At 27.0% G+C, this 27,725-nt stretch overlaps 1 protein-coding gene across 1 annotated transcript; it reads left to right on the plus strand.

Moving 5' to 3' along the window:
* Positions 1-306: 306 nt before the first annotated feature.
* LOC145829064 (uncharacterized) lies at positions 307-27,600 on the plus strand. Its single transcript, XM_082936802.1, has 14 exons — positions 307-428; positions 740-958; positions 1,150-1,283; positions 1,664-1,770; positions 3,429-3,521; positions 3,867-3,973; positions 4,157-4,297; positions 4,868-5,029; positions 5,359-5,493; positions 5,700-6,044; positions 6,473-6,973; positions 14,925-15,011; positions 23,946-24,230; positions 27,496-27,600. The coding sequence occupies exons 1-14, from the start codon at positions 381-383 to the stop codon at positions 27,598-27,600; spliced, it is 2,469 nt and encodes an 822-aa protein (XP_082792928.1). The 5' UTR covers positions 307-380.
* The last annotated feature ends 125 nt before the right edge of the window (positions 27,601-27,725 follow it).

Here is a 27,725-nt window from a genome sequence, read left to right on the forward strand (position 1 = left end):
TTAATTTTCACATACACCTGCTTGACATATAATTAATTTATTGGTTAAATGAAATAAAAGTTTCTGGACATTACTCAAACCAGGAGGCCATGAGATTTATTATTGATTTTTTATTATAAGTTTTCATTGTGATCATTTTTATCAGAAAAAGACTTATCACAAGCTATTGAATTTAAAAGTTATGCTATCAAAACTAATTAACGTTTTAAATAATAATTCTTTTCTAAATTGAGGAACATGCTTACTTGATAAATAATAATAAAGTATAATTTTTGAAAATTTAGGTTGGTGGTTCCGACCCGTTGCCAAGTCCGACTTCCGTCAACTCAAAGAAGAGGAAAAAGACCACTGATGAAAAACTTCAGGTGAAAAAACCAAAGATGGACATTCTCTCTGTTGCCTGTGAACGCAGCGGCATCAAAATAGCTGTAAGTTGAAAGTATTTAATCAACATGTCATTGCTTTTCATTTTTTGCTTTTTAGTACGGTACCCATAACTCAAGCAAGTCACACTCTTTAAGTCTCGAGTCGAATAGTACATGATGTGAATAAATAATTGATAAGCAATTTTCAAATAGTAAATAAAATATTATAATCAGTCTAAGATAGACAATGTCTCTTTAATAATAATAATTGTCTTATTGGTACTTTTTTACTTTTTTTGCCTAAAATAGTAAAAACTAAGTATAAATAAGAAAGCAATTTATGCAACTTAAAATACAAAACAAATGTAACTCAGGTGGGTGGGGAAAGCAACGACAACCAGCAACTGAACCAGGACTTGGTTGACTTTTTAGTGCCAGGTGAAACTTTCCAACCCACACAAGATGATGTTGTATACCTGGAGAACGTCAACGACCCAACTTCTGTTGTGGTTCCTATTACTCGTGACATTTTTGACAGGATGTGGGACAGTGAGTTGAGGACCAAAAAGTCGCTCAAGATCGGATGGCTGGATGTGAGTTTTAAAATTATGATGACATTAAATTTGTTAAAAAAAAACTTGATGTTAATTGTTTTTACTAGATTAAGAACATAACTAGCAACAAACACTAAAAATTAAAGTAATGTCAATGCCTCTTAACAACTGAGCATTGAAAAAATAATTTTCCCTGGTAAAAAACGAATGCCATAATTTTTTCGACACAGATCTTCCGCGAACTGACGTGCGGAAAGATCAAGAACTGCGAGCTGACAGATACAGGCAATTCTTTCTACTTAAAGAAGAACAAAATCATCAAGCTCAAGATGAAGTGCTTTACCTGCAAAACATGCCCCGTAAAGTTAGTGGATTTTAATATATAAAGTTTCATTAGAACAATATTCTATTAATTATTTATTGATCACCTATAAATTAAAATTACAAAATTTAAACTAAAAGAAAAAAGATTTAATTAATAAACTAAAATTGATATCTTAGTTGTTTAAACGAGTAAATCATTGCTTTGTAATAAAATTTGAAAATATAAAGTGAAAATTTATATTCTGCAAATTAGTACCAAAAAGATTGAAATAGCTTTGGTCGTCAGTAATAAAATTTTTAATCACAATCAGTATAACTTGAAAAAAATTCTTTACTGTTTTACTATATTTTTCTTTTTACTATATTATGATTTTTCACCTCGTTTAGTTTTATAGAAATGCAAATATATTTTTTTTACAGATGGGAAGGCATAGTTAACCCTGAATGGTTGATCTTTCGCAGGATTGGGACGCCCAAACACAAAAAAGGAGAAATCAGGAAATTGAGACTGAAGCCTCACCAGACCAGTGAGTGTATGCATGACTTTAAATAACTGTCTTTAACTGAAATAGTTTGGCTACTTTTTTGTCTTATAATTGGTTTAATGTTTGTTGTATTTCGTACAAACTTGTTTTGGTGTTCAGTTCTTATTTTCTAATTTTCATCTGTTATCTTTTTTTCCACTTTTTAAATTTATTAATGTGATGCATATTGAAATGTTAATGTTTGTACTGTTTGTAAATTAAAAATAAAAAAACACAATATTAACCATTAGGTAAATACATCAGGCACAAATAATAACCACCCTTTTTTGTGAGACATTACCCATTTACTATTCAATATTACAACAATTCAAGTTTAAGATATATTTTATTTCTTTTTAATGTATGAAAAAGTGTTTTTTTTGTGCGTGTATTTCATTCAAGCAATAATTCAGTATTTTTAATCGTTTTTTACTCTAATTATACTTTCTGTATGAAGTATTAAAAGTTAAATTTAAAATACTTGTCACATAGAAAAGAAATTAAGAACATTATAAATAAGAAAATTTTACACTTACCAATTAGTAAGAAATTAACTTGTAAAGATAAGATGCTATAAAAATATTGAGCTAATAAATTCTTAAATTTTTTTGTAAAAATTTGTGATAATCTTTGAATTGGAAATTTCATTATCTCAATTTTTAATATATCTATAGTTTGCCAATTTAACAGCGTATAAGTTAGGATATGACAAACAAGTAACTAAATTAATTTAATATTTGATATTTTTATATTATTTAATATAAAAAATATAAAATAAATATAACTGTTTTATACTATTTAATACTAGATTTTTAAAGTCAGTATGTTAATTAATTGTTTAAAAGTCAGTATGATAGTATGAAAGTTAAAAATTGGGAAATTTAGAAAATACACTCTTTTCTTAAACTTATTTGTGCATGAATTTGTAATATTTATCGTGAACTTTTACATAAATAACTTATAAGCTTAATATTAAAGATACCAACTGTATATAAGATAATAACTAAAAAACTAGATGAAAGTTGAAATAAAATGCTTAGATTTTTTATATTTATGTTTTTCTAGTTAAGTAAATAAAATTACCCAAAATAACATTTTCGTGATCACCTTATCTGTGTTTTAGTTTTGTTTCTTGCTAATAAGTATCCCTAAACCACCTTGTTAATTTTTATTAATTTTCCTTCTTCATTTACTGTTAACCACTATAAACAAAAGTTATCATATTTGAGCAAGTTAAGACAGTCATTCTATAACTGAAGTCATTTTAAATTTTCTGGTAATCTTGTTTTCTTTTACCCTTTTGTGTTAGTTTTTTATTAACAATTCTTGGCTATAAAAATGTTTTTTTGATACTAATGTTGGAAAATTCATATAGTTATAATTTTCTAATGCTAATAAGGTAAAACACTTATACTAATTTAAATTTTTTCCAAATTCTGGCTTAGCTGGGATAATTTTAATTTTTAGGTTTTTCCAAAATCTCTCAATTTCTCTTCTGCGATATGTTTATTTGTGCTGATTTATATTTATTGTATTGTTGATAGTTATACTTAAACATGATATTTTTTATTTATAGTTGATTGCTGATAATATGATAAGTGGTATAAAAACGTTATTACTTAAGTTTTAAATTGTTAACTAATTATTTATATTTGTGACAGAAATGATCGGAGAAGCTCTAGAACATTCTAAAAGCTGGGAGGAAGTCAAGAAAAAGTTTTCACAAAATTTCGACCCTATGGCCTACAGAGCAGGTAACTATTATGATAAACAATTTTTTGTTAGTTTACTAAATTATTTGTTTTAATAAATAAGCATTATAAGTGAACAAAACCTGTCAAATTTGTAATTTCTGTACACTGAGTCTTATGCAATATTAAACACTGTTGATTCCTAATTTAAAATAGAAAACATGTATTTTTGAAAATAAATTATTACTTACCGAAATTTTTGTATATACTTTTAAGTATATAGTTATTTTATGCGACTTATACTTTATAAAATACATATAAGATATCCATACATATTCATATAATACTGATATGAGACCACGTACATTAGTAATTTCGCATTGTATTACAAACAACTTATTTTCGCAGGCAACTTGAAGGGAGTTATCACAGACAGTCTACTTTCGGGGGTAAAGCAGCGTTATACAGCTCAAAAATCTAAACAGAAGAAAAACAAATCGCGACAGCAACCAGAGGTTAGTAATTCTACAAATTTTACATAATTTATAACAAAAAGTACCAATTAAATGCATCACATTTATTTAATAAGTTAATAGTATATATAAAAATGTAAAGTTTGTTTAAGAAATAGCCGATTGCATTTTAAACATAACCATTTTTTAATTAAAATATCAACATATAAAAAATTTAAAAAATAGGTTGATATTTTTGACCCTGCAATGAGTTCAGACGAAAACAACCGAAAGAGAAAATATCTGGATAATCCAGCAACTCCCAACAAAAAGTTGCGTAAATTAACAGTGAACGGAAAGAAAACAAAACCAGTTGCCAAAAACGTGGTTGGTTTTTGAATGTTTTTCTAACCAAATAACATTTCTGAGTTTTTATTATGCAAAGCTTAATACGTGAACTCTGATAAAAATAATATTTTTTTTTAAACCTGTAGACCAGTATCGTTCCATTTAAGAAATGTAGACTTTAAAACTTCCTCTTTCAACCCAAGGTTCAAATGCATAGCTTTTTGCCTTTTTAAATATTTGTTTTGCGCTTACTACTTGCCAAAAACCTTGGAAATCTAGAAAAACCTGGGTTTGACAATTTAGGCTAAAAACCTGGAATTTTAAACAATTTGTACATGTTACATTTAAGTTACCTTAAACTTAACTTTGAACTAAAATTAGACCCAAAAATGTATACTTTTAAAAACCTGAAGGAAATTTTGTAAACTTAGAGAAAATTTGTCAAAAACATTTGGCAACCCTGTTACTACCAAAATCTAATGTGTAAATTAGATTTTAATAAATCTAAAGCAGTTATATAAAACTATCGAGCCTGTATACCGTAAAATTATTTTATTGTTTGTAAAACTCATTCAAATTTCTTAAGTGCTAAACTATTAAACATCGCAGGTTCAGATGCTGAGTTTTTCTCCGGCAGCTTTGCCATCGACCAATCCGAACGAACATTTACTGTCTTTGGCCAATAGCAGCCGAGGATCAACTCAAAGCAAACCTCCGCTGCTGGTGGAAGTTGTGTGTGACGATCCGAACAACCCGAGAGTTTTGAACGAGGTATTTATTATTACTTATTTAAATAATTTTTATTAATAAATATTTTAGAATACTAAAAATTACTTCAGTAGAATAATTCAAATTTTATAGAAATAAAAGTAAAATATAACAATTGAAAATGTTCACTTTAAATTAGTTGCATTAAGTATCATCTAGCTGTATACAATTAACTAAAGTGAAAATTTTCTTTAAAAGTAGTTGAACTTTTATGTAAAAACAAACTAAAAATGTGTATAAGATCATTTTCATGATGCAAGTTATTTTCTACTTATTATTAATCTACAAACTTGAAGCTAAGTAATAATTTGATAATTTAAAATGAATTACAGAACAGTAATGGTTGGAAAGAAAATTATTTTTCATCGAACAAAAGCGTAGACGAGACAACAAAATACCAGCAATTAATAAGGCAAGACAAAGAATCTAGCCATTTGATATCTGAAACTATAAAAGAAGCTGCTCAGGTTTTTTGTTGTAGTTGATCATTTTAATTGTTATTATAAGTTATTTTTAGAGCCATAAAAAAACATTTTTAAGATGTGATCAAGGAAAAAATAGTATTCTTTTAGTAAAAACCAATTTTTTAGCTGTAAGTAACTATGCATAGTATATTTTTTATTGTTAAAATTTTAAAGTATATTTGTGCCTTACAATACATACTACTTCACAGAATATCCGCAAGCTGGAAAAGAGAAAGATGAACAAGAAGAAACGAGATGAAGTGGAACAGTTGAAGAATGAACTGGAACGATGCCAGACCCGGTTCGGCACCATCAGCACCAACCAGCAGGTTGACATCGTTGGAGGACAGAACTTGTTGCAAACAGCGCCTCCAACCGGTCATTCGGGTGAGCTGGTGTACAACCCTCAATATTACAGCAACCTGATCAGCCAAACTGATCTAAACAACAAAATTGTGGCGACAAAATTGCTGAAGGAAATAAACCAGCAATTGATGAGGCGAGACAGAGAGTATAGGAATTTAATAGCTGATACTAGAGAAGTAGCGTTTCAGGTAAGAACTACGGTTAACTTGATTTCGTAAAAAAAATTGAAAAACTTTTTGAACACTTAGATTTTTTCATCTTTTACAACTATACAGTTATATACAATAGTTAGAACTTATGTAAAGATCAATAAAAATTAAATGTTAAAAAACTAATAGCTAACTTTTGAAAATTTTTCTGCTTTCCGTATCGTGTATTTTACTTAGTTTAATCCGTAAAAAAACTTTTTTTGTTGTAACTGATCATTTTATTTTTAATATCAGTTATTTTCATAGCCATTAAAAATCATTTTTAAGATGTCATCAAGGAAAAAAAAAAATGCCTTTAGGAAAAACCAATTTTCAGCTGTGAATAACTCTGCCTAGTACATTTTTTATTTTTAAAATTTTATAGTATACTGAATAGTTGTGCTTTACAATACATAACTACTTCACAGATCGTCTGTAAGCTGGAAGACAAGTACAAGAAGAAAAGGAAGACACAAAGAGAAGAGAAAAAGTTGAAGAAAAAGCTGGAACAACGCCAGGCACTGTTCGGCACAATCAGCAACAACAAGCAGGTTGTAATCGTTGGAGGACAAAACTTTTTGCAAACAGCGCCTCCAACCGGAAATTCGGGTGAGCTTGTGAACCAACCTCAATCCGACCGAAACAACCTGATCAGCCAACCTGAACAAAGCAACCTGATCAGCCAACCTGACCGAAACAACCTGATCAGCCAACCTGACCGAAACAACCTGATCAGCCAACCTGAACGAAGCAACCTGATCAGCCAACCTGAACGAAGCAACCTGATCAGCCAAACTGAACGCAGCAACCTGATCAGCGTAAACAACAATGAGGAGCAAAGTTTCGAAACATTCGACCTCTCTGAATTCGATCCTTTCAGTGATCCTCAGGAAACAGTTTGTTTACAAAACAATGATCCTCTAGCCCCGGTTTTTTTACGATCCTTGTACTGAAACGTGGTATAAATATTAGTAATGTTGTATCGTCAAATAGTAGTTGTGGTATTATAGTAGATTTCTGTAGGATTCTAAATAAATTTCATCCACTATAGAATAACCTTGTGTAGTTTGTGTACAAATTGGTAAAACAATATTGAAAATCAGCTGCATATTGCAAATTCAGCACTATAAAGCTTACACTTGATATTATTTAGAATAATACTATCGAAAATAAGTTTCATGCAGTAGAATAAATATAAATAATAAAAAAACCTATAAAACATTTAACTAACAGTCGCAGTAGCTAAGACTTCGAATTACCAATAATTGAATGAACTAAGTTTTTTCTAAACTAACTTTACTATACCTATTCAATCGTATCTAATGTAGTGTTTTAACTTATACTATATGTTATAAAATTATAAATCAAACTAAAAGTTTTACTACTTAAAAATGATACAACTAACAAAACTAACATTGCAAATTGGTACCGAATTTATATTAGTGTTTATTTCGGCTCGTTTTTTAATTTTTTGTTATACTTCTCCAAGTTTTATTGTTTTTTATACTTAGACGTTTACAAGTGCGGCATATCGAGTTCTATAGAATATTTTGCTTAATCATTTTCGCTTATTTAGTATAGTTTATAAGCTCCTCACAGTGTTTGTTAAATTCATATGTTACTTTTGTTTTTTTTATGTAATACATATTTCAATTATTTATTTAAAGAATTTTTTTTTTTTTAAACTACCAACAAAAACAGTACGTTAATTAAATATAATCGAAATATTAATATTGAAATAAGACTAATCTTACAGGGTTACAAAAAAACTGGAATAACCTGGAATTTGACAATTTAGGCTAAAAAACTGGAATTTGAGAAATTTTGAAAAAAAAATCCTAGAATTCTTAACAATTTTAACATTATGAGTAGTAAAATTCGAAATTGAAACAAAAATCTGTCGTATAAATAAAAAAAAAAGTTTTTATCATCAAAAATGTTTTATTGAAAAACAAATTTAAGGTAGCTTTACAGTATCTTTTCAATGTTTTTATAATTGGCACAGTTTTTTCATTTTAAGTTTACTATAAACTAAAAATTTACCTAAAATATGTACTTTTAAAAACCTAGAGAAAAGTTGCTAAAAACGTTTGGAAACCCTGGGTTATGATTAAATTTGAGACTTATAAATATAAATACTGTCATTTTTATTACAGCTACTTCTGAGTTTCTGTCTGAAAAAATGTGTTTTGGAAATATAATAAAAACACCTTGTGCAAAAATTTTAATGATTTGAAAAACCTTTCACCTTGGCTCCAACCAATTTTCTTCAAACCACTCCATTGCAAAATGCAATCCAAAAAATACGATTTTCAAATTTTTAGCTGAATTTTTTTTTTACATGTGGCCAATCATAACATGAACACAACATGAAAAATTTAAAACGGTTTAAAGAAAGTTTATTGGTGGCATTTCTTGTTTTAAGAAAAAAGAGCTATAAAGTTCAAGAAAACTAACAAAAAGTAAAAAAAAATACACAAAATCAAGAAATGCCACCATATTTTTTTTCAATCGCTTTAAATTGTTTACAATGCATTTGTGTGATAATTAACCACGTGTAAAAAAAATTCAGCTTAAAACTCAAGGTCGCATTTTTTGGATCACATATATTTTGCACTGGAGTGGTTTTTAGAAAATAGGTTCGTGCCAATGTGAAAGTTTCTTCAAAGCATTTAAAATTTTGCACAGGGTGTTTTTATGATATTTCCAAAGCATAATTTTTTTTCTAGAAAAATCAATGGTTGCTGTAATTATTAAGCCCCCTAAAGTACGGCAATATTATATATATTTAATTATTTATACTATAAAACACAGTTTTATACATATTTTTTTATATGATAAGATTCTATTTTATATAATTTTTAGAAAAACTTGGCTTAAATTGAAATGTCTTACAGAATTTTAGAACTTTACAAATGTTATATATTTTATGAGTGAATTCACTCCTTAAAATATACCAATTACAAAAGTTCACTCAAAAAAATTATAACATTTGTAAATTTAGCATTAATATAAACAGGGTTTCCATTCAACCTGGAAATACCTCAAATTTTAAACAATTTTTTCATGTAAGTAGTAAAATTTCGGTTTGTCACGAAAAATCTATTATAAATTTAAAACATTATCATCTTCTATCATCAAAAATTTGTTTTATAAAATAAACATTTAAATTAGCTTATAATATATCTCATTGCTTTTATGCTATTTAACACAGTTTCTTACCTTATACTAAACTTTAAACTTAAAATAGACCCAAAAATATAATAAAATAATATTAATTATAATAAGTTATAAAAAAATATAATCACAAGTTTAAGATTTTTATTAAACTATCAGTAAATTATGTTTATGTAAATTTGTTTTACTGGGGAGCAGGGTTGCCACTCGGTCAGGAAAAGACAGGAAAAATTAAAAAAAATGACAAATGTCAGGTAAAAATAGGGGGTTTTGAAAAAAAGTCAGGAAATTTTATAAACTTAAAAAACAATTCAGTTTTGTCAGTTTAAACTTACAAAATGTCCTTGTTTTTCAAAGCCTTTAAATGGTAAAAATTGATTAAAAGTCCTTTAAAGTCAGAAAAAAAATCCAAAATTTTCCTTGAAATTTAAATAAATATTTAATTTTATTTCTAATGCCTTCACCTGGTATAAATTAGTAAAATATCCTTTATAAAACTGCAAAAATTTTCTATTAACATATTGAACAAGTACCCTACTTGAACAAGCAGATTTTTTAAGCTTTTTAGTATTGATGATCTGTAGCAAGGACACTTCCATAGTGAAACTGTGATATATAAACAAAAGTTTATCTAGCATAATTTTAGAATCAAAGTGTTTTTTGTTTAAGTAAATAATTGAGTTTTTTATAACTAAGTAGTTGTAAAAGTTCCTTATATGGCATTTGTTTATCTAGATACATTTATGCTAGGAAATGCTAAAAAATTGTGTCTTTTTTCAGACAAGCTGTGTTTATAAGGTGATAATACAAGTATTTTGTAGATAGAGCTGTTTATTACAAACATGAATCATACACAGATGGTTTAAGTGATGTACTGGAAGTTTCATAGAATTCAGCAAAAAACTGTTGTTTTTAACATGTATTAAAAATAGATTGAAAGCTTTATATAGTTTTAAGATTTAGATAATGTATTTTAGAATAAGTTTAATTTAGGAGTATGATTTAGAAAAGTCAGGAAAATTTTGGTAAAAAGTCAGAAAAAAGTCAGGAAAAGTCAGGAAATTTTTCTCAGCTTGATCAGTGGCAACCATGGGGGAACGATTTGAAAAAAATTTAACATAGAATTTAGCTATATATAAAAAAAATCCTAATATTTTTCAGCATTTAAATTTGCAATACTTTAATTTAAGATGTATCTGTCAGTTTTATGTTTGGACTATTTGAATTTGATTTTACATAAATTGTAACGCATACCAATAGCCATATATCCACTTAGTATTTATACTGCTGTTTTAGACGATTACAGGGCTGTCTGTTACTCGCTCAGACTAGTTTAAAGATTTCAATGCAAAACTTAGACTAGTGTATACTTTATGTTTACATTTGTGTGTGTAATCTATAAAAAAACAAAACGAACTATATCTATTTTGAACGACTTTTTAATGTTGAACTGAATTCGTTTCTATGATAATTTATATAAATCCAATGGTTGAACTGGAAGATTCAAGATCAAAAATAGCTGTTAAGCAGGCAAAAACGTTGCTATGACTAACTGTTGATGCCTTCACATTGTTAAGTTTTTAAGTGTAATGCTGCAGTTGAAAAATAATCCAGATAGCGGTTACCGAGTATCCCCGGCCAAAATCATATATGGGCGTCAGCTACTAAATAGTTTAGAATTTCTGAACAAGCTAAGTAAGTTATCCAATCCAGCAGTTCAAACCATTAGAAAATATGGAAGATCAAAGAAGAGGCGCTTCAAACAAGATTTGTGTAAAATTTAGAAAAGCTCAACTAGAAAAATATTAATTTGTAGTCCCTTTATGTTGGTAATGAATTCCTACTGCAGAATCAGAGTAGTGCTCATACTCGAAAATATAAAAAGAGTGAAGTGATAATGGCGGTGCTACGACTCTATCAATTTATAATCAGATTTTTTCGGTTAACAGGTACTCACACAGAGAAACATAAAAAGGTTGTACAGTCTAATGTCAAACGGTACTGATTCAAAGGCGTTTCATGGTAGCCATAGAAGTCTACCAAGCCATAAAATTTGTATTACCTGAATGAAATTGATGATCTTTCCAATGTCGCCACTATCGGTAGACCTGTTGCAAATCAACCAAAAGAGCCTTCCTGTTATAATCATTCCAGCTGGAAATATCGAGTCACCTGCCTTACATCGATTGAGGGACCATAATGCGCCATGAAGACTTGAACAGATAATGGCAAAAGTAGCAGACGATGAGCATTTCTGATTGGATAGGATGAACTCAGAATGGAATTCTAAACAATTAATATTTTATTTGTGCTTTTTCACAGCCTTTTTATCAAGATAGTTTCTTTGGACTTTTTAAGCTCTACTTTGCTAAAATTATTTTTAATTTAATTATTATCAGCTCGTTTGTTAACATTCATTACATAAATAAACTAACTTAATAAAATAAGGTGTTATTTTTGAGTATTTGTACACTTTTATGTTTTTTGTAAAGTTTCATGATTGAAAGTAAGTTAAACCGGAGAATTAAATTTATTATAGAAAAAAATTCTTGTGTTTAAATACTTTATTAACAAAAAAAAAACCTGAAACGATAAAAAACATAGATATAAATAACATAAATAGATAAAATATATAATTCATTATATAAACACAGATATATACAGGGTTGCCACACACTCAGTGAATTTTCAAGTTATAGAAAATCTCAGGGAAACTCCAGACATTTTTGATTTTTTATAAAGAATTCGAGGAAGTTTAAAGACTGTTTTAAAAATCTCAGGAGTTTTCTTTCTCTATCTAGAACAAGATTTAGTTAATCTAGTTTCAATATTTTGTTCAAAAATTTTTATTTATTTATAAGTGGTAATTAAGAAATTTTTTCGCCTTGCGACTAGTTCCTCAAAATTCTTAGAATTAACATTGTAGTGTTTTTAAAGTTTTAAATTTATATTTATCATGACTGAAGTTAAACAAAAACAAACAGTTTAGAAAAATGAAAGTTGTGGTTAACTATGCATTGAAAAGTTCTTATAAATTTTTTATATTGAGTTACTTATTAAGTTTAATAAAATATATTTTGAACTATAAGTCCTTGTTTAAAAAAAAAAAAAAGTTATTTGTTACAATTACTTGTTTTCAGTAAAAAAATCAAAAATGAGCATAGGTTAGTGTTGTTTTACTTTTACATTAGAGGTTAATTTTTATTTATATTAATTACAAAATTATCTGTATGTAATGATAATTTATTTTTTAAAGTGAGTATTTTAGTATATTAAAATTTGTTAAAAAAATCAATCTTTTTTCTAATATATATAAATTTAACTAACAAGTTTACACAAAATTGTGCACAAATTTTCTTTTTTAGTCTCAATTGATTTAACCTTTTAACATTTAGTTTAAAAAAAAAAAATTCTTAAGTTTAGTAAGCATTTAATGTTGAAGCATACACATACAACCTTCCTTTTATTATTAAAGAAGATAAATGAGCATAAGGTATTAGTAATTTACGCCAGAAGCAAAATAAAAATAAGGATTTAGAAAAAAATCAAAAAAGTTTAAGTTTACTCAGGGAAGTTTCTGGTCACTCAAGGAAGATTTTTGACTCAAAGAGTGGCAACCCTGCTTAAATAAATGTTTTATATTCAGTATTTTATTAATGTGAATACATAAATTATTACTTTTAATTATTGTCTTACTTAAAAAAGCGCTATTAGTTTGTTTTTGTAAATAGGTGAAGAATAAATAATTGAATTAATCTAAACAGCCTAAGAAATATTAAGTTTAATAGTACATTAAGTTTTTTATTAATTAAATAGGTAAATATTTGAATTTATTAGTTGAATTTTATATATTGTTGCTAAATTTTAAATATTTTATTTAAAGCTTGGTTTCATGACAGTATTTAGAGTAGTCTTATATATTGAAATTTTATATTTTACGTTAAAAAAAGTTAGTACTATTTGATAAATATGTATTGTAGGTGTCTTGTATTTTTTAAAAACTAATATTGAATTTTAATTTTGTTTTTGAACTTAAGGTGAACAATACCAAATGCTATTTTATTTTTTAGTTTGGGTGAATAAATAAAATTTTAAAAATACAAACTATTAACTAAAATTCTACTTTAGAAAAGGTTTTAACAGCTTTTTTCTGGTGCATAACTTCATTAAAAAATATAACAAAAAAAATTTCAAGTTTTTTTTAATTTATTTGAGTACTTTCGGAGTAAGGATTATCAAAAATTGTATCTTACTAAGTAAAACTGAATAGAAATTGAAATAAAATCATACTGTAGGTTTAATTTATAAACTAAAACGACGTAATAATCGAATGTTAAAACTAACTAAATGGTTATACTTTGCTGTACTTATAAAACTCGTTGGATTAAAATCTAACTAAAATAAACGAGCGATAAAAATGAAACTACACTTTTAAAAAAAATTATAGAGAAACTAATTACTTTAAAAATAATTACTATAAAGATTTAAAAAGTCTAGTTTGGTATACGAACTTTTCTGCTTACATAAACTGGGCCTTAAAGAATGAATGCATAAGGCTTCTAGAATATGTGGCTGAAAAGAGTTCTTCACTCTCACTAATACTGAAAGGTTTTCCTTTTTATAATTTTTAGCAAACTCAGGATTGTCCAACAAATGTTGCCCAATCGCTGAGAAGTATTTTTTGTTGGTTTCTCCGATCGACCATCAAACCAGCTTTTCATACTGTAGTTAAAACTTTAAACTATGATATTATTTCAATTCAGTTCTACTTAGTATGATACAATTTAATAAGCCTTACTCCGATAGTACTCCAATAAATTTAAGAAAAAATGAAATGTTTTTTGTTATTTAAAAGAAAAAAAGTTTTGTAAAAATTTTTGTGATGCAGAAAACTTTTAAGATTAAATTTTAACATATTTTCAAATTCAGTGAGCAATTTTTATAGTTTTTCAATGTTTATCAACTTTTTTTTTTTTGCAGACCAGTTCCCATTCTCCAACAAAACAGAAGAAAAATTACAAATTTAAATTATCGCAATTGTTTGCTGAACAAGGAAGATTAACTGAAATATTTGTACATCTTTATTTTATTTATTTGTAAACATGTTCTTGAGGAAGCTATCAAACAGTTTTTCAATAAGTTAGTTCATGGTGTTTTGTTATTCTGAGACCGTAAAAATTTCTGTTTTAATAATTTAAAAAACTACAGTTCTTATAAACTTTATAATAAATATATAGTTTTTTAAAGCATTAGTAAAATACATAATTAATCTTCAGTTTTTTCTGAGTGTACAAAAAAACACACAAAATTTATCTTTTTTACAATAGTAAATTAAAAAGAGATATAAAAAAACAACTTTTTTTTTTTCAGAGTGTACAACAAAATATTGACATCTTTATAATAAAATGGTTAAAAAATGAGTAACAATACAGATACCTAAAAAGCATGTAAGTAATTTGAATAATGTACTCAAGTTTACATTGGTTTAAATTCATTTTTCTATTAGCAAAATTTTAAATTAAGTTTTTGTTATAAAAGGTGTTATCAACGTCAAATTTTTACAAGTTTATTCAGAGTTTTTGAATCTGAATGGTTTTTAAAACATTAAAAAACTAGCAGTATTGTTATTAATTGAATTAAAATTGATAAAAATATACTGTTTAACCTTATATACAAAATTGCTGTGATTGTTAATTTAAACAGGAATTGGAAGCAAAGCAGATTTCAGAAAGAAATACCCAACAAATCGAACCTGGGCAACAACCACAAGAAAATGAAAGAAAGGCGGAAGTATGTTTAAAAAATAATTTAGTATAAGTTCATAAGTATGTATTGAGATTTAATAAGTTTATGACGGTGTTAAAAATTAAAATTTTCATAAATTTTGAAATCATTTTATAAGCTTATCTATCTTCATCTATTACTTTATAAAATGTAGATCCTAAATTATTTGCGAATGTAAATAGTTTAAAAATGAAAAATTTGTTATAAATGTATATTTACTTTTTGAAATTATTTTCTATTTTTAGTAATAAAAAAATCATACAAATTTTGAAATGTTATTTAGTCTTTATCTCAATTAGTTTTCATCAAGTTAATAAATGTAATTTGCCCATCAGTAGTTCTTTACAATTTTAAAATTCTCAGTTTTTGATAATGTACACCTTAGGGTGGAAAAGTAAATGAATTTATTAGGTTATATTGTATGTTGATTTTCAAATAGTAATTAACTTTAAAAACTTTAATTTTTGTTCAGATTAATTTTTTTACTCAATAACCTAGTGTGCACTGACGCCTTTAGTTATCTATTTTGCATATTTTGAGATAGTTTTAAAGCCACTGAAATAATTTTGCTCTATGTATAAGGTTTAAACAATGCATTTTATTTATTAAAAAAAACTTGTCAGTTTTAATCTCATGTTCTTATTAGTTCACGTATTTTTCAAGTTTGACTTTGATATAAAGCATTATTTTTTATCATTTCCTAACTAAAATAATACATCCTCTTTTATTTTAGGGTTGCTCTATAACCTGGAATTTGATAATTTAGGCTAAAAATTCTCGGAAAAATCTGGAATTTAAAAACTTTGTAAAAAAAACTGTAATTTCAATAAAATCACTAAAAAACCTAGAATTTTTAACAGTTTTTATATGATCAGTAGTAAAATATCGATTTAAACAAAAAATCTATAATATTATTAAAAAAATTTACCATCATCAATTTTTATTATTATTAAAATACTCATTTAAAGTCGCTTATTTTTCCAATGCTATTGTACTACTTAACACAGTTTTTATCCTTAAACTATACTATATACCAGGGGCGTCGCGTGGGGTGTTGCACTGCCGCAACTGCACCACCTTGAAATTTTGTAAGAAAAAAAATAAGTATCTATAACGTTTTCGTTATTTTTTAAACGAAATCTCTTTTAAAACTCAAATTTTGAAAACGACCATTTTGCACACTTCACTGCCGCAAACTCTTAGCTGACTGCCGCAAATGAACTCAAAAAAGCAAAATTTCTTCAGGAATTACCGCAAAATCAAAATCTTGCGGTAACTAAGTTAAGTTGAAAATTCCCTAAAACAGGACTTGCTAAAGTATCATCTACAAGCTATTGCATTGTAAACATAAAGTAAAAACAAAGCTAAGCTACTGCAAAGTGCAAAGGAGTAAACTTAAGCTTATGTACCCACATGATTTTTTAAATTTGAGAGATCACTTCTATTAAAAAGAAACAACAAAAGAACAAAACTTGTCATAAATTGCATATTTTGAAAAAAAATAGATAAAAAACCTAAATCACCAAAGTCTTAAAAATTTGATTTTTTATTTTAATCTGCATACATAAACTTAACTATAACTGATTATTGTTACCATAAAGTTAATAAAATATATAATTAAATTAATTTTAAATGTAAAAATTGAGTTCTGAAAATAAATGTTAAGAATTTTATTATAAACTTCTAGTTTACTCTTACAGAAAAATAATTTAGATTTATATTAAATAAAAATTAGTATTATTGATACAGTCACATATTTAAATAAAGTAAATAGCCTTAACTTAGAAACTTTGATTACTTAGAGTAGTTTAACATTTTAATTTAGTCTACTTTATATGACTTTTGGTTTAATATTTTCATTAACAAAGAAAAAAATTCAGATAAAATTGTTGAAACATGGTTGCCTTGCCTCATAATCAGGATAACGTCGAAATTAAAAAAAAACTAAAGATGACCCAAGATAAATTAAAACAGACCAAATTAGAAAAATATTCAGCCTGACTAAAGCAGTTTTAGTTTTTTACTCTGAAAATAACAAGCTTATTTAAAATTAAAAAATAAAAGTTTTTACCCCTATGGCCACATGAAAACTAACTAACCAATTTTTTTACTGCTATAATGGTTACATATTTATAATTTAGTCAACAGCCTCACCAACTAAACTTAAAAAAGTTGAGCCCCTGAGAAAAATGCTGTCATCAAAATGAAAAACAAATTAAATTTAAATAAAGAAAAGATACCCTTAAAGAACTATTAAATTTTAAACCTCCAACAAAAAAACATTAAATTTAGAAAAAAAGTTGATAAAAATCTTAATGTTAGTAAAAAAAAATTGTGCAAAATTTTGAAGGGTAAGGGGGGGGAGGGGGTGTATAGGCTCTTTTTTCATGTTGTTCTTATTGAACGTTTTCAGAAAGCTAATAGTTACTTTTAATAAACTTGAAATTTCCAATTAAACTTTTAGATACAACCGGTCAAAGCCAGAGAGTACAATGATTTATTATACAAGGAGCAAACCAAAACACCAAAAAAATACAATTTTACTGAAAACCTATATTCTCCATAATTTTTAAAGCAATTTCTATCAAATTTTTTCATCCTACTTTTTAGAAAATTTTATACTTTTGTTGAAAAGAAGTTTTAAATTTTTAAGTATCAATATATATTTTTATATATACAAAAAAATAATTACTTTTATTATAATTTTTTTTTCTTAGTGTTTTAAATATCTATTTTAGCAAATTGTTTTGTTTTATAACAGAAAAATCTAAAGATTTTGAGGCCAACTTATAAAAAAAGATATTACTTTAGTGATTTGATTTATTTGTTGTTTGAGTTTATATTATAACAATAAGGATTCTTTTGTACCTCTGACTGTGAATTACCATATCTCAAAAACTAATATGAATTTTTTATATTGATAAAAGATGACTTGTAGTTAAATTCAAACTGTATAAAATAATTTCAGTAAAATACTTCTTAAGTAGATGTTAAGGGCTTAAAAGGGGGGATGGGTTAAAACACATTTTAAGTAAGGGACTTACTTAAAAACTGTACTAGTTTCAAGGAAGAAGTGATGGAGAAATTTATCAACTTAAAAGGAGAGAAGAATGAATTTTAGTTACAAAGGTGAAAAGTAAGAGTTTAAGTATTTATGTTTGCTAAGTTAGAACTTTAGATTTATTTTTTTAGGTAGATATTCAGTAGTAACCATTTCATAAAATTTTCTTTGTTTGTTGACTTTTATATTTACTTGCCTAGCTTCATTATGCATTCCTTTTTTTGTTTAGTTAAAAGTAAGTAAAAATATTATTTTTAGTTTGGTATTTAATCCAATACTTTTCAAGTAAAGTTGAAGCTAAATGAAATATTTTTATACTTGCTATGTTTTTTATTAAAATATAAGTTTGTTATATCTAAACTGTAAGCTACTTTAAGTTTTAACTTTAGAGCCTTTGTAAAACTTAATATTATTTAGTTTGCTTGTTTTACTTTTGAGTTTTTTACTTAGTCAATTTTTTTTTTTTTTCTTAATTGTATTTTAAAATTCTTTAAAATTTCTTAACTGAGTAATTTAAGTTATTCTTTAAAGAAATTTTAATTTGTAAACAACATTTTATTTTTTTGTAGAACTTTTAATTTACTTGCCAAGTGTAATTAGATTTTTTAATAATTAAATATTAGTAAAATAATTATAAACAGTTTGATGTTTAATTACTCAAATATTTTTTAACTAAAGTTGAGGCTAAAAGAAATATTATTGCATTTGCTGTATTTTCTTATTATAATATTAGTCTGTTTAATCTAAATTGTAAGTTAGAGACTTCGTAAAATTTGATATTTATGAGCTTGCTTATTTTACTTTTGTGTTTTCAACTTAGTAGTCAAGCTTTTTTTTTTTTTCAAACATCAAAAGTTTTAATTAGTTATAAGTTGATACTCGTTTATTTTTTCAATATTTAGCAGTAAATGAGCAATTATTATCTACTTAGTAAAATAAATTTTACTTAAAATAAACTTGCAGTTTGTAGAAAACCTTTTTTTTTTTTTGTAGACTTTTTAATTTTCTTGCCAAGTCTGATAAGACATTTATTATTTTGTTAAGGTAGATATTAGTAAAATAACCATTCTTAGCATGATGTTTAATCAAATATTTTCTAATTAAAGTTGAGGCAAAAAAAAGAACTAATAAAATTGCTGTATTTTTCAATATAATAAACATTTGTTTTGTCTAAATATTTTCTACTGTTAGTTTAAACTTAAAAGCCTTCTTAAAAATTAATACTCATAAACAAGCTAACATTTTTGTGTCTTTTAAATTACTTAATTTTTTTTTATATTCCTATATTTACTTTAATTTTCAAAGTATTTACCTTTTTTTTTATAATTATTTTCTTAAATATTTTTTTTTTGAAAAAGTAAATGTTTTATTTTTTAACAAAATTTCCTAAGTTACAATAGCAATTAAATGTAATTGTTATAGAAAAAAGTCTTTATTTAAGATAAAAAAGAGTTTTAAAGTAGGGGATTTTTTTTTAAATTCTGCACCACCTAAAAAAATACCACGCGACGCCACTGCTATATACTAAAACTAGACCCAAAAACGTTTAATTTAAAAACTGGAAGAAATTTTCTTAAATACCAATGGCAACCCTGTATTCGCAAAAACCTATTCTTTGTAAAAATTGTGGCCTAACCAGGGTGTAATAAGCTAGTCGATAACACAATATTTAACAAAATTATTTATAACCAGCTGCTGATATTAGTGTATAAACCACTACCTTCGTTTATAGACTACCGGTAACCGTTTTATAACATTAAATTTCTCAAATATTAGATATACTTTGTAGTACATTTTTGTCACATATTTTTATAAAAATTTAAAAAAAACATATGAGTAAATTTTTACTATTGACTCATAATATTTTTTGTTAGTATCTATAGTTCAGTCTTAAAAATTGTCTTAAATTGTCACTAATCAGTACATACATTAAATTAGTTTTTTTTCAGAGTTAGAGAGCAGAAGTGAATGATATGAAGAAAAAACTTCAACAAATGAAAAATTTTGAGAATAAATTTGAAAATAAGCGACTATCACATTTTTACTAAAATTACGATGAACTTAGATAATGCTTGTCAGTTTATAGAAAATATTTTGCTTTTTTTCACTTTACATAAGTTAAAGATGGTGTTTTAAAGTTTAAATTAAATTGATGGAATATTTTTTAAAGTAAAATTGTTCAAATTGCGATATTTTGAAGATCTAGGCTGTTTTTTTATTAATTTTATTCTTTTTAAATACATATCACGGTTTCGTAGAAAAATTAATTGTTTTAAAAGTTTTTATTACCTCAAAAGTTTTATGTACAGTTTGAAATATTTAATTTTATGTTAGTAAAAAAATCGCGTTCAAGTATTAATAGCTGTTAATTTGATACAATTTATATTTTTTGACTTGATAAATAATTAAGAAGATAGTTTTTTCTGTTATACTTCTTCATCTTTGTATTCTCTCATCGATTTGCAAATATTTACATAAAATTAGAAAAACTAGTTTTTGTGTTGGTAAATATTGAAAAAAAGCTGCTATATTTATCAAAATTGTTCAATAATTTTTTTATTAAGTACGTTCTGTAATAAGCTGATAAAAAATAATTATAAAGTGAGATTATTTAATCTTATACATGGAACTGTATTTAACATAAAAATACCTTGGTATATAAATATTTCAAAAATTTGTTTTTTACATTGATAGTTGATCCAATTAAACACTTGGTTGATAGTCCAATTGATTGTATTATATTACGTTATGCTAATAAATTATTGTAAAGTTTATGTGATGACAATCATCCTGAAGTAAGGTGAAGTTTGCGACATTTTTCTTAACTAAAATGTGTAACTTTTTTTTTTGTTCTTATGTTTATCTTATACCAAATTAAATAGCTAAATTATACTGCTAGAAAGAATTATAATTTTTTAAGTTAGTACTCGTTGGGTAACTACAAGTGGGAAATTTTTATTTAGCATTATTTCTCGAAAAAACTAAATAATTTCTTACAAGTTATTTTATTTCTGTCTTATGTAAAAATTATTTTATTCACTTTGTGCTTATATATTTATTTTATTAGAAACAGAGTGTTTTTTATCAATATACTAAATTTTTTATCGTGACATTTCAAATAGACATAGAGGGCTTTATTATAACGGATTACAAACGTTTTCAACTTATAAATTAAAAAAAAACATGTTAATATCAAAAAAAAATTTTTAAGAACATTTTAAAGATATTCAATTACAAAGCTATTTAAACAAATATTAATTCAATGCACCAAGATAGCCATTGCTAATCTTCAGTATTTTCTTCATCTTCAATACTTTCTTCACTGACGACATTGGTCAAATTATTATGGTCAGGTTCTCAACGCTGCAGAAGCAGGTCCTACGAAAATTTCAGCCAAGGATTGGTATTTCTTCAATATGATTGCTACTTTATCCAACTTTTCCGCTTCGTCCCTTAATTCCTTCTTGCGCTGAAATAATAGACTTGCGGTTATACTGAGCTTTATCGAATATTTCATAACAAGCCGGTCAAGCGTATTGCTTTTACAGTAAATTTACTGAACAAGAGTAAAAATGATGTTTTAGGAAACTAATTAACTTAAATTTACAGCTTAGTCTGTTACAGCTGCAGTAATTCATTTTACTTATATAATATTATTTGCGTACAGTTTATAACTCTGATAGTGTTTAATTTTTTTTTGAGAAATTAAACATAACTAATTTTAAATTGTTCCTACCTGAGCAGCTACTTTTCTAATTCCAGCAATTGATTGCTTAGACCAGTGATTCCCAACCTTTTTAATGCGCCGCACCCCTAAAATAATTTTATATGCTCTCGCATCCCTTGCGGTACATGAAATGATTTACTTAAGAACAATTTTATAGAAAACGATAAAGATTTGTTTGTCAATTTTTTTATAGTGGTCTATATTAACAAGAAAAGAATTTATGGAAATCAACAAGTACAACAAAGTGCATAATTTAATAACCACTGAAGTTTTTTTTTCTAAGGTAAAAAACAGCATAACTCAGACTCCTTCTGCAACGATAAACGTTTTCTGAAGATCAAGCAAGTGAGTTTTAAGCTCATCACTCGTTATTCTACCTGCTCTATCTTTAAATAAGTTTAAAAATAATTAACATTTAATTAAACGAAATAAATATGAATCTATTTTTAAACACAAACATTTATTCAACTAACAAAAATAAAAACAAAAAACTAATCCTATTTCTTCAATAAATTCTAATAACACGTCGTTTGGCAAATACTCACAACGTATTTAACGAAAAATTAAGTTTTTATTTATTTTAGATTTTCTTGAAATGATTTAGAATTCAACAAAAAATCCACTTTAAATTTAATGACCATTTTTTCCTATTTGTTATTAAATCATAAATAAATGTTATTCTTTATTATTAAATTATGTTGAATTTGAAAGCTTAGGTTAAAATTATTCAAATATACTGTGGCGTAATTATCTTTTTTTCTTCTAATAATTTGAATTGCTTGTTAGCTTTAAAAACCGATAGTTATGTTTAGTGAACGAAGCTTTAGCTTACAGTCATCAAAGTTAAAGAATTTTTTTTCCTTATCTATCAAACAAAATTTAAAAGCCATCTTGCACCCCCTTGAATGCTGCCTCGCTTCACCAAGGGGTGCGAGCATTCCTGGTTGGGAAACCCTGGCCTATACTCTCTTTCTTGCCTTTTCAATAACTGGTCTTTTTCATACAAAAACTTTTTCAACTCGTCACACCTTCGTTCAAGTCTTTTTCAGTCTTTGATTAAAATATAAAACTTTAATTCATAACTTATCAAATTAAATAGTTTATCATTTTATACGAAACAGTTTCACACATTTAAATATTTTACTTGATTATAATAACCTAAGCGTAACTTTTTTAAGATAAACATTCATCTATATTAAGCAAATTAGTACCTGAAATTGCGGTTCATCACTTTATTGAAACAAAGTTTGGCTTCACGTTTGAAATCGTGTTGGACACTTATGCAAATTTTGATAATTTAAAGAAATTAATGTTTTTTACTTGATATTATATTTTTCCTTTAAAAAACAACAAATAAATATAGCAAAACTAATTATTCCCAAAAAAACTATTTTTTTACAAACAAAATAAGTGTTAGTCTATAATTAGTGTGTTTCTGATTTCTTGATTAAACTGGAAATAACTTGTTAGCTAAGGGAAAATGAGAGAATCAAATGAGAGATCGCGTGATCTGCAGTCCAAAGTCCATCGGAAATTCTAGAAAAAGAATCGAAAATCTATAAATACGCTTATACAAAGCGTGAAGCAGGTCATTTACCTCGAAACAACCACGAATCAACACTCTGCTTCTCGCAAATTTAAGCGTAAGCCGCCATCTTGGTAAAGCTAGATGATCTCCGGAAAAATATTCTTATTCAACAACGTAGACGGGGCGTACAACTTGATTGGAGTTGTTAACGTGCCATACTCATCAGCCTACGCATACTGTAGCAGACAAGCTGTCTTTAAGCAACAATTTCAAGCTTGGATCAATTTGAACATTGAACTCCACGCATAAGCCCACGCATTCGGTGGCATAAACTTATTATTTTTATCTTTCATTTTCTTTATTTAAACATCGTAACTTTTTATCTCGCGCGCTCTACATCCGGTGTTAACGAGGAACCAGCAAACTGTACGAGCAACCATTTGTTACAGCACAACTAGAATTGTGAACTGCAAGAAGCCTTCTCAAGTAGTAAACTTTTCTTATTGTTATTTAATTTTGTTGTATAATAAAGCATATAGATATTTGTCAGTCTATATTTAAACTTAAATTAAAAGTAAAACGAATAGTGATTTAGCTCTTAAACCCTCTCACACTCGGTCGCAGACCGAGGTAGCAACTAAATATAAAGGTGGCCCCGAAGCTACTGCTAATCCGACTCCAGTTGAAACTGTCAAACCTGTTACAGAGGTGGTTTCACATAAAGTTAGAGACCCGAGTAGTTCGGAGTATATCAATGGTGTCCTCTTCAGCACTTTCACACCAACCATTGAAGACAACTTTAAAAGAATAAACGAGCAAACCAAAGAAGTAAAAAATAAATTTGAGAGATTTTTAAAAGCAATTTCTTTACAGAACAATCAACCAATCAACACCCATGCAAGAAGTGTGGTGAGTTCAGTTAATTGCTTTAATTCACAAATAAACTTGACAGACTCGCCCTCAGCCAGTAAATATATGATGACCATAATAACGGCTGCCAACAATCCTACGTTCCTTCAAGACTCCCTAAGCACAAGAACATCACAAATATCCAGTTACCTAATAACAGCTGTGACACAAACACTCCCTACTACATCCATGAGTCCAATAAATACATTGATAGACAGTTTTTCACGACCATATTCCCATCAAAAAAACCTAAATTCTAACTCAAAATTTGATCAATCAAATGAAAAAAATTCAAGTCTTTTTTACGGCAGTAATTTAAATGTCGAGAAGCTTAAACGACAGATCGACATTCTACAAAATAAGGTGAACAAAATTCCCAATTGTTTTACAGATTCGAACCAGACTAATGGCAATCATATCTCTTTTAATCAAAAATCTTCGCCCGAGAATCAAAACTTCCACAAAACAACAAATTCTAGGCGTTTTCCAGAGATAATGTTTAGGAAAATTAAAGGAAAAAATCCGAGAGAGGAGTTCAAATTGTTTGAGCTTTAGTGTAAAAGCCAGGGCATTTTCGATGATACAACTCAGTTTGAAATCATAATCAGAATATGGCCAATTAATTACATACTTTACTATGTAAAATTTGGTAAACCATTTAGCTATGTCTGTTTCAAACAAGAAATCTTAAGCATGACACCATGCTTACCAGATATATACAAACTTCCACCTATTTGGAGTTATACCCTAACTTTTAAAGACATTCATCAGTTGGTATCGAAAAGTCTTACTTGCTCGCCAGATGACCTCTACAAACATCTTACTATTAATTATAGTCCCAAATGGGCGAGTAAAATTCTAAAAAAAGACCTTGAACTTCCTATCATGAAGTTTAAGAACCGCCTTACGTGTATTCTTGAACAAGGTGATTTGAAAATAAGTTATAATAGTAAAAAAAGACAAAAAACCAATATAAGTTGAATAATAAATTTAAAAGGACATTTCACCAAAACCGAAATTAAAATTATTCGCAACCTAATCAAAACATAAACAACTACTCAAAAGACTATAGACAACATCAAAGTAACTTTAGTAATAAAAACCTTAACAGATGTCGCTATCATGTTCTTTTTGGTGAGAAAGCTAAAAATTGTGAAGGCCCTCAATGTAAAATTTACAAAAAAATTGTATAAAATAAAATAAAATATTTTAAGCAAAATCCAGCAATGGTAAAAAAAAAGAACTATTTCTAGAAGAAATGTTGGAAAAAGGAAAATTGGAGTGCACATGTGAAAATAAATCAATAAGAATCGAAGAAGCAAATTCGGGCTCAACCTATAAAACACTTAACGAAAAACTTAAACAAAAGTCAACTGAACCAAAAAGAAAATATAGCAAATTTCGAGAAAATAAAGTACTCTGTGACACAAAGTCAAATATAAGTAAGTACCAAACTACTAGTTATTACTGATAAAAATAATTAAATACCTTATTTGTTTGATACCAATGCACAACATTCGATTATTTCTAAGGGATGAATTAGTTCATATGAAGAAGATGAATTAGTACCTGAAATTCGGAAGGTCTGGGGAATTAATATGAAAGCTCTAGGATATACAACTCTAAACGTCAATATTGGTTTATAACAAAGTTTACCTCACAAGTTTTATGTAATAGAATCAAACAACTCTTTTGCTATTCTCGGCTCAGATTTTATGATAAAGAGTAATTTAACAATTAATGCAAAGGAAAAAACGATAAAACAAGCAGAAACAGGAGTTAAACTTAAACTCGAACTGTCAGATCCTTCATTTAAAAAAACCTTTAGAAAGAAAGTGAAAAAATTTTTAGAAACTTTTCCCGTAATCGCAAAAGAATCAAGTAACAGAGAAAAACCTCAACATAACCATGTTCTTGATATAAAACTCAAAAACGAAGTCTTGCCTCGTCATAAAAAAGCTATAAAACCGAATGCAATAATATCAATAACATCTTAAACAAGTTGTCAAAAGGAAGCACTCCAAAAACAATTAATAAAGATAAAAACAACCTCCCAATATCATTTTTACCAACCGCCAAAAATTGTGCAAACAAAACAATTAAATTAACTAAAGCTGTGATTTTGTTTTCTAAAAAGTGGAACAGTATTCAGAAAGTAATTTCGTTACATAGTAATTCATCTTTTAGTTGTTTAATAGAAACAGAGAAAAATACAAGACACAACTTTTATCTCCAACAAAAAAATTACCTTAAACACTACACGCATCTAGTCACTTAAGGACAATAAGACAACGTAAGTTCTATCAACTGAAATAAGTTCTTAATCCTGTCACTTTTATGTTCATTTTTTTAAGTTTTTTTTAACAGTGAATAACGAGCTATAAGTTTTAAACTCAGTTACATTACTCTTATTCTTTTTATATATGTATATATGTGTATATACTCATCTCATTCTCTCTATAACAGACTTAAAAACTAAACGCTTTCCAAATGATAAAGAGGCGCAAACAGAAATGAAAAAAACAGAAACTATAAAATACCGTACAATTACACAAGCGAAAATAAAAAATAAAAAAACTTTGTGAAAACCTCGTTACAAAAAAAATTTTTTAAAACAATGAACTGAAAAATAATAAATGGAACTTTCACGAATTCGTGCTAAATAATAAGTTTAACATCTGAATTCAGTCCACAACCTTTCAAAACTTTAACTTTATATTTAAAAAAAAAACCAAACCTTTACCAAACACGCCCTTTTCCCAACCCATATTATTCGCAATCTTTTAACGAACAACAAACTTCAATACGCTATAGTAGCACCGAATCTACCACAAAAATATATAACACACAAACAACGTCATCAGTAGAAGAACTTTAGGAAAACTGTTATCGAGAAACTTAATGTAACGTACGTTCGATTAAATTTGTATCTAATCATATACTTATCTCGATGTTCTTCGAGGCTGTAGATCAGGGTTTCCCGCACTCTTTTTGCAAAAAGCCCTTTTTAAAGAAACTAAAAAAGATATGGACATTTTACCCTAGAATATATAGTGTAAGTTTCAAAACTACCATTAAAAATACCTAAGACATTTTTTGCTCTTCATCAACAAATCGAGAATATCTAGTGTAAGTTTTAAATTATGACTACCTGGCCCTTGGTCACTTGGCCTACTTGGGAAACCTTGCTGTAGACCGTAAAATTCCTTTATTGTTTGTATAACTCATTCAAATTTTTTAAGTGCTAAACTATTAAACACCTCAGGTTCAGATGCCGAGCTTTTCTCCGCCAGCTTATCTATCGACCAACCAGATAGAATATTTACTGTCTGTACTGACCATTAGCAGCCGAGGATCGACTCACAGGTGATGATTGAGTGTAACGATCCGAACAAGGGGAGAATTTTGAACGAGGTACTTATTATACTTATTTAATGTAATAACAAACTAAAAACTTGTGAAGATCATTTTAATGGTGCTGTAATTGTTTTTACT

The sequence above is a fragment of the Thalia democratica genome, chromosome 2, assembly GCF_965202585.1.
Source record: "Thalia democratica chromosome 2, ktThaDemo2.hap1.1, whole genome shotgun sequence".
NCBI classification, from domain to species: domain Eukaryota; kingdom Metazoa; phylum Chordata; class Thaliacea; order Salpida; family Salpidae; genus Thalia; species Thalia democratica.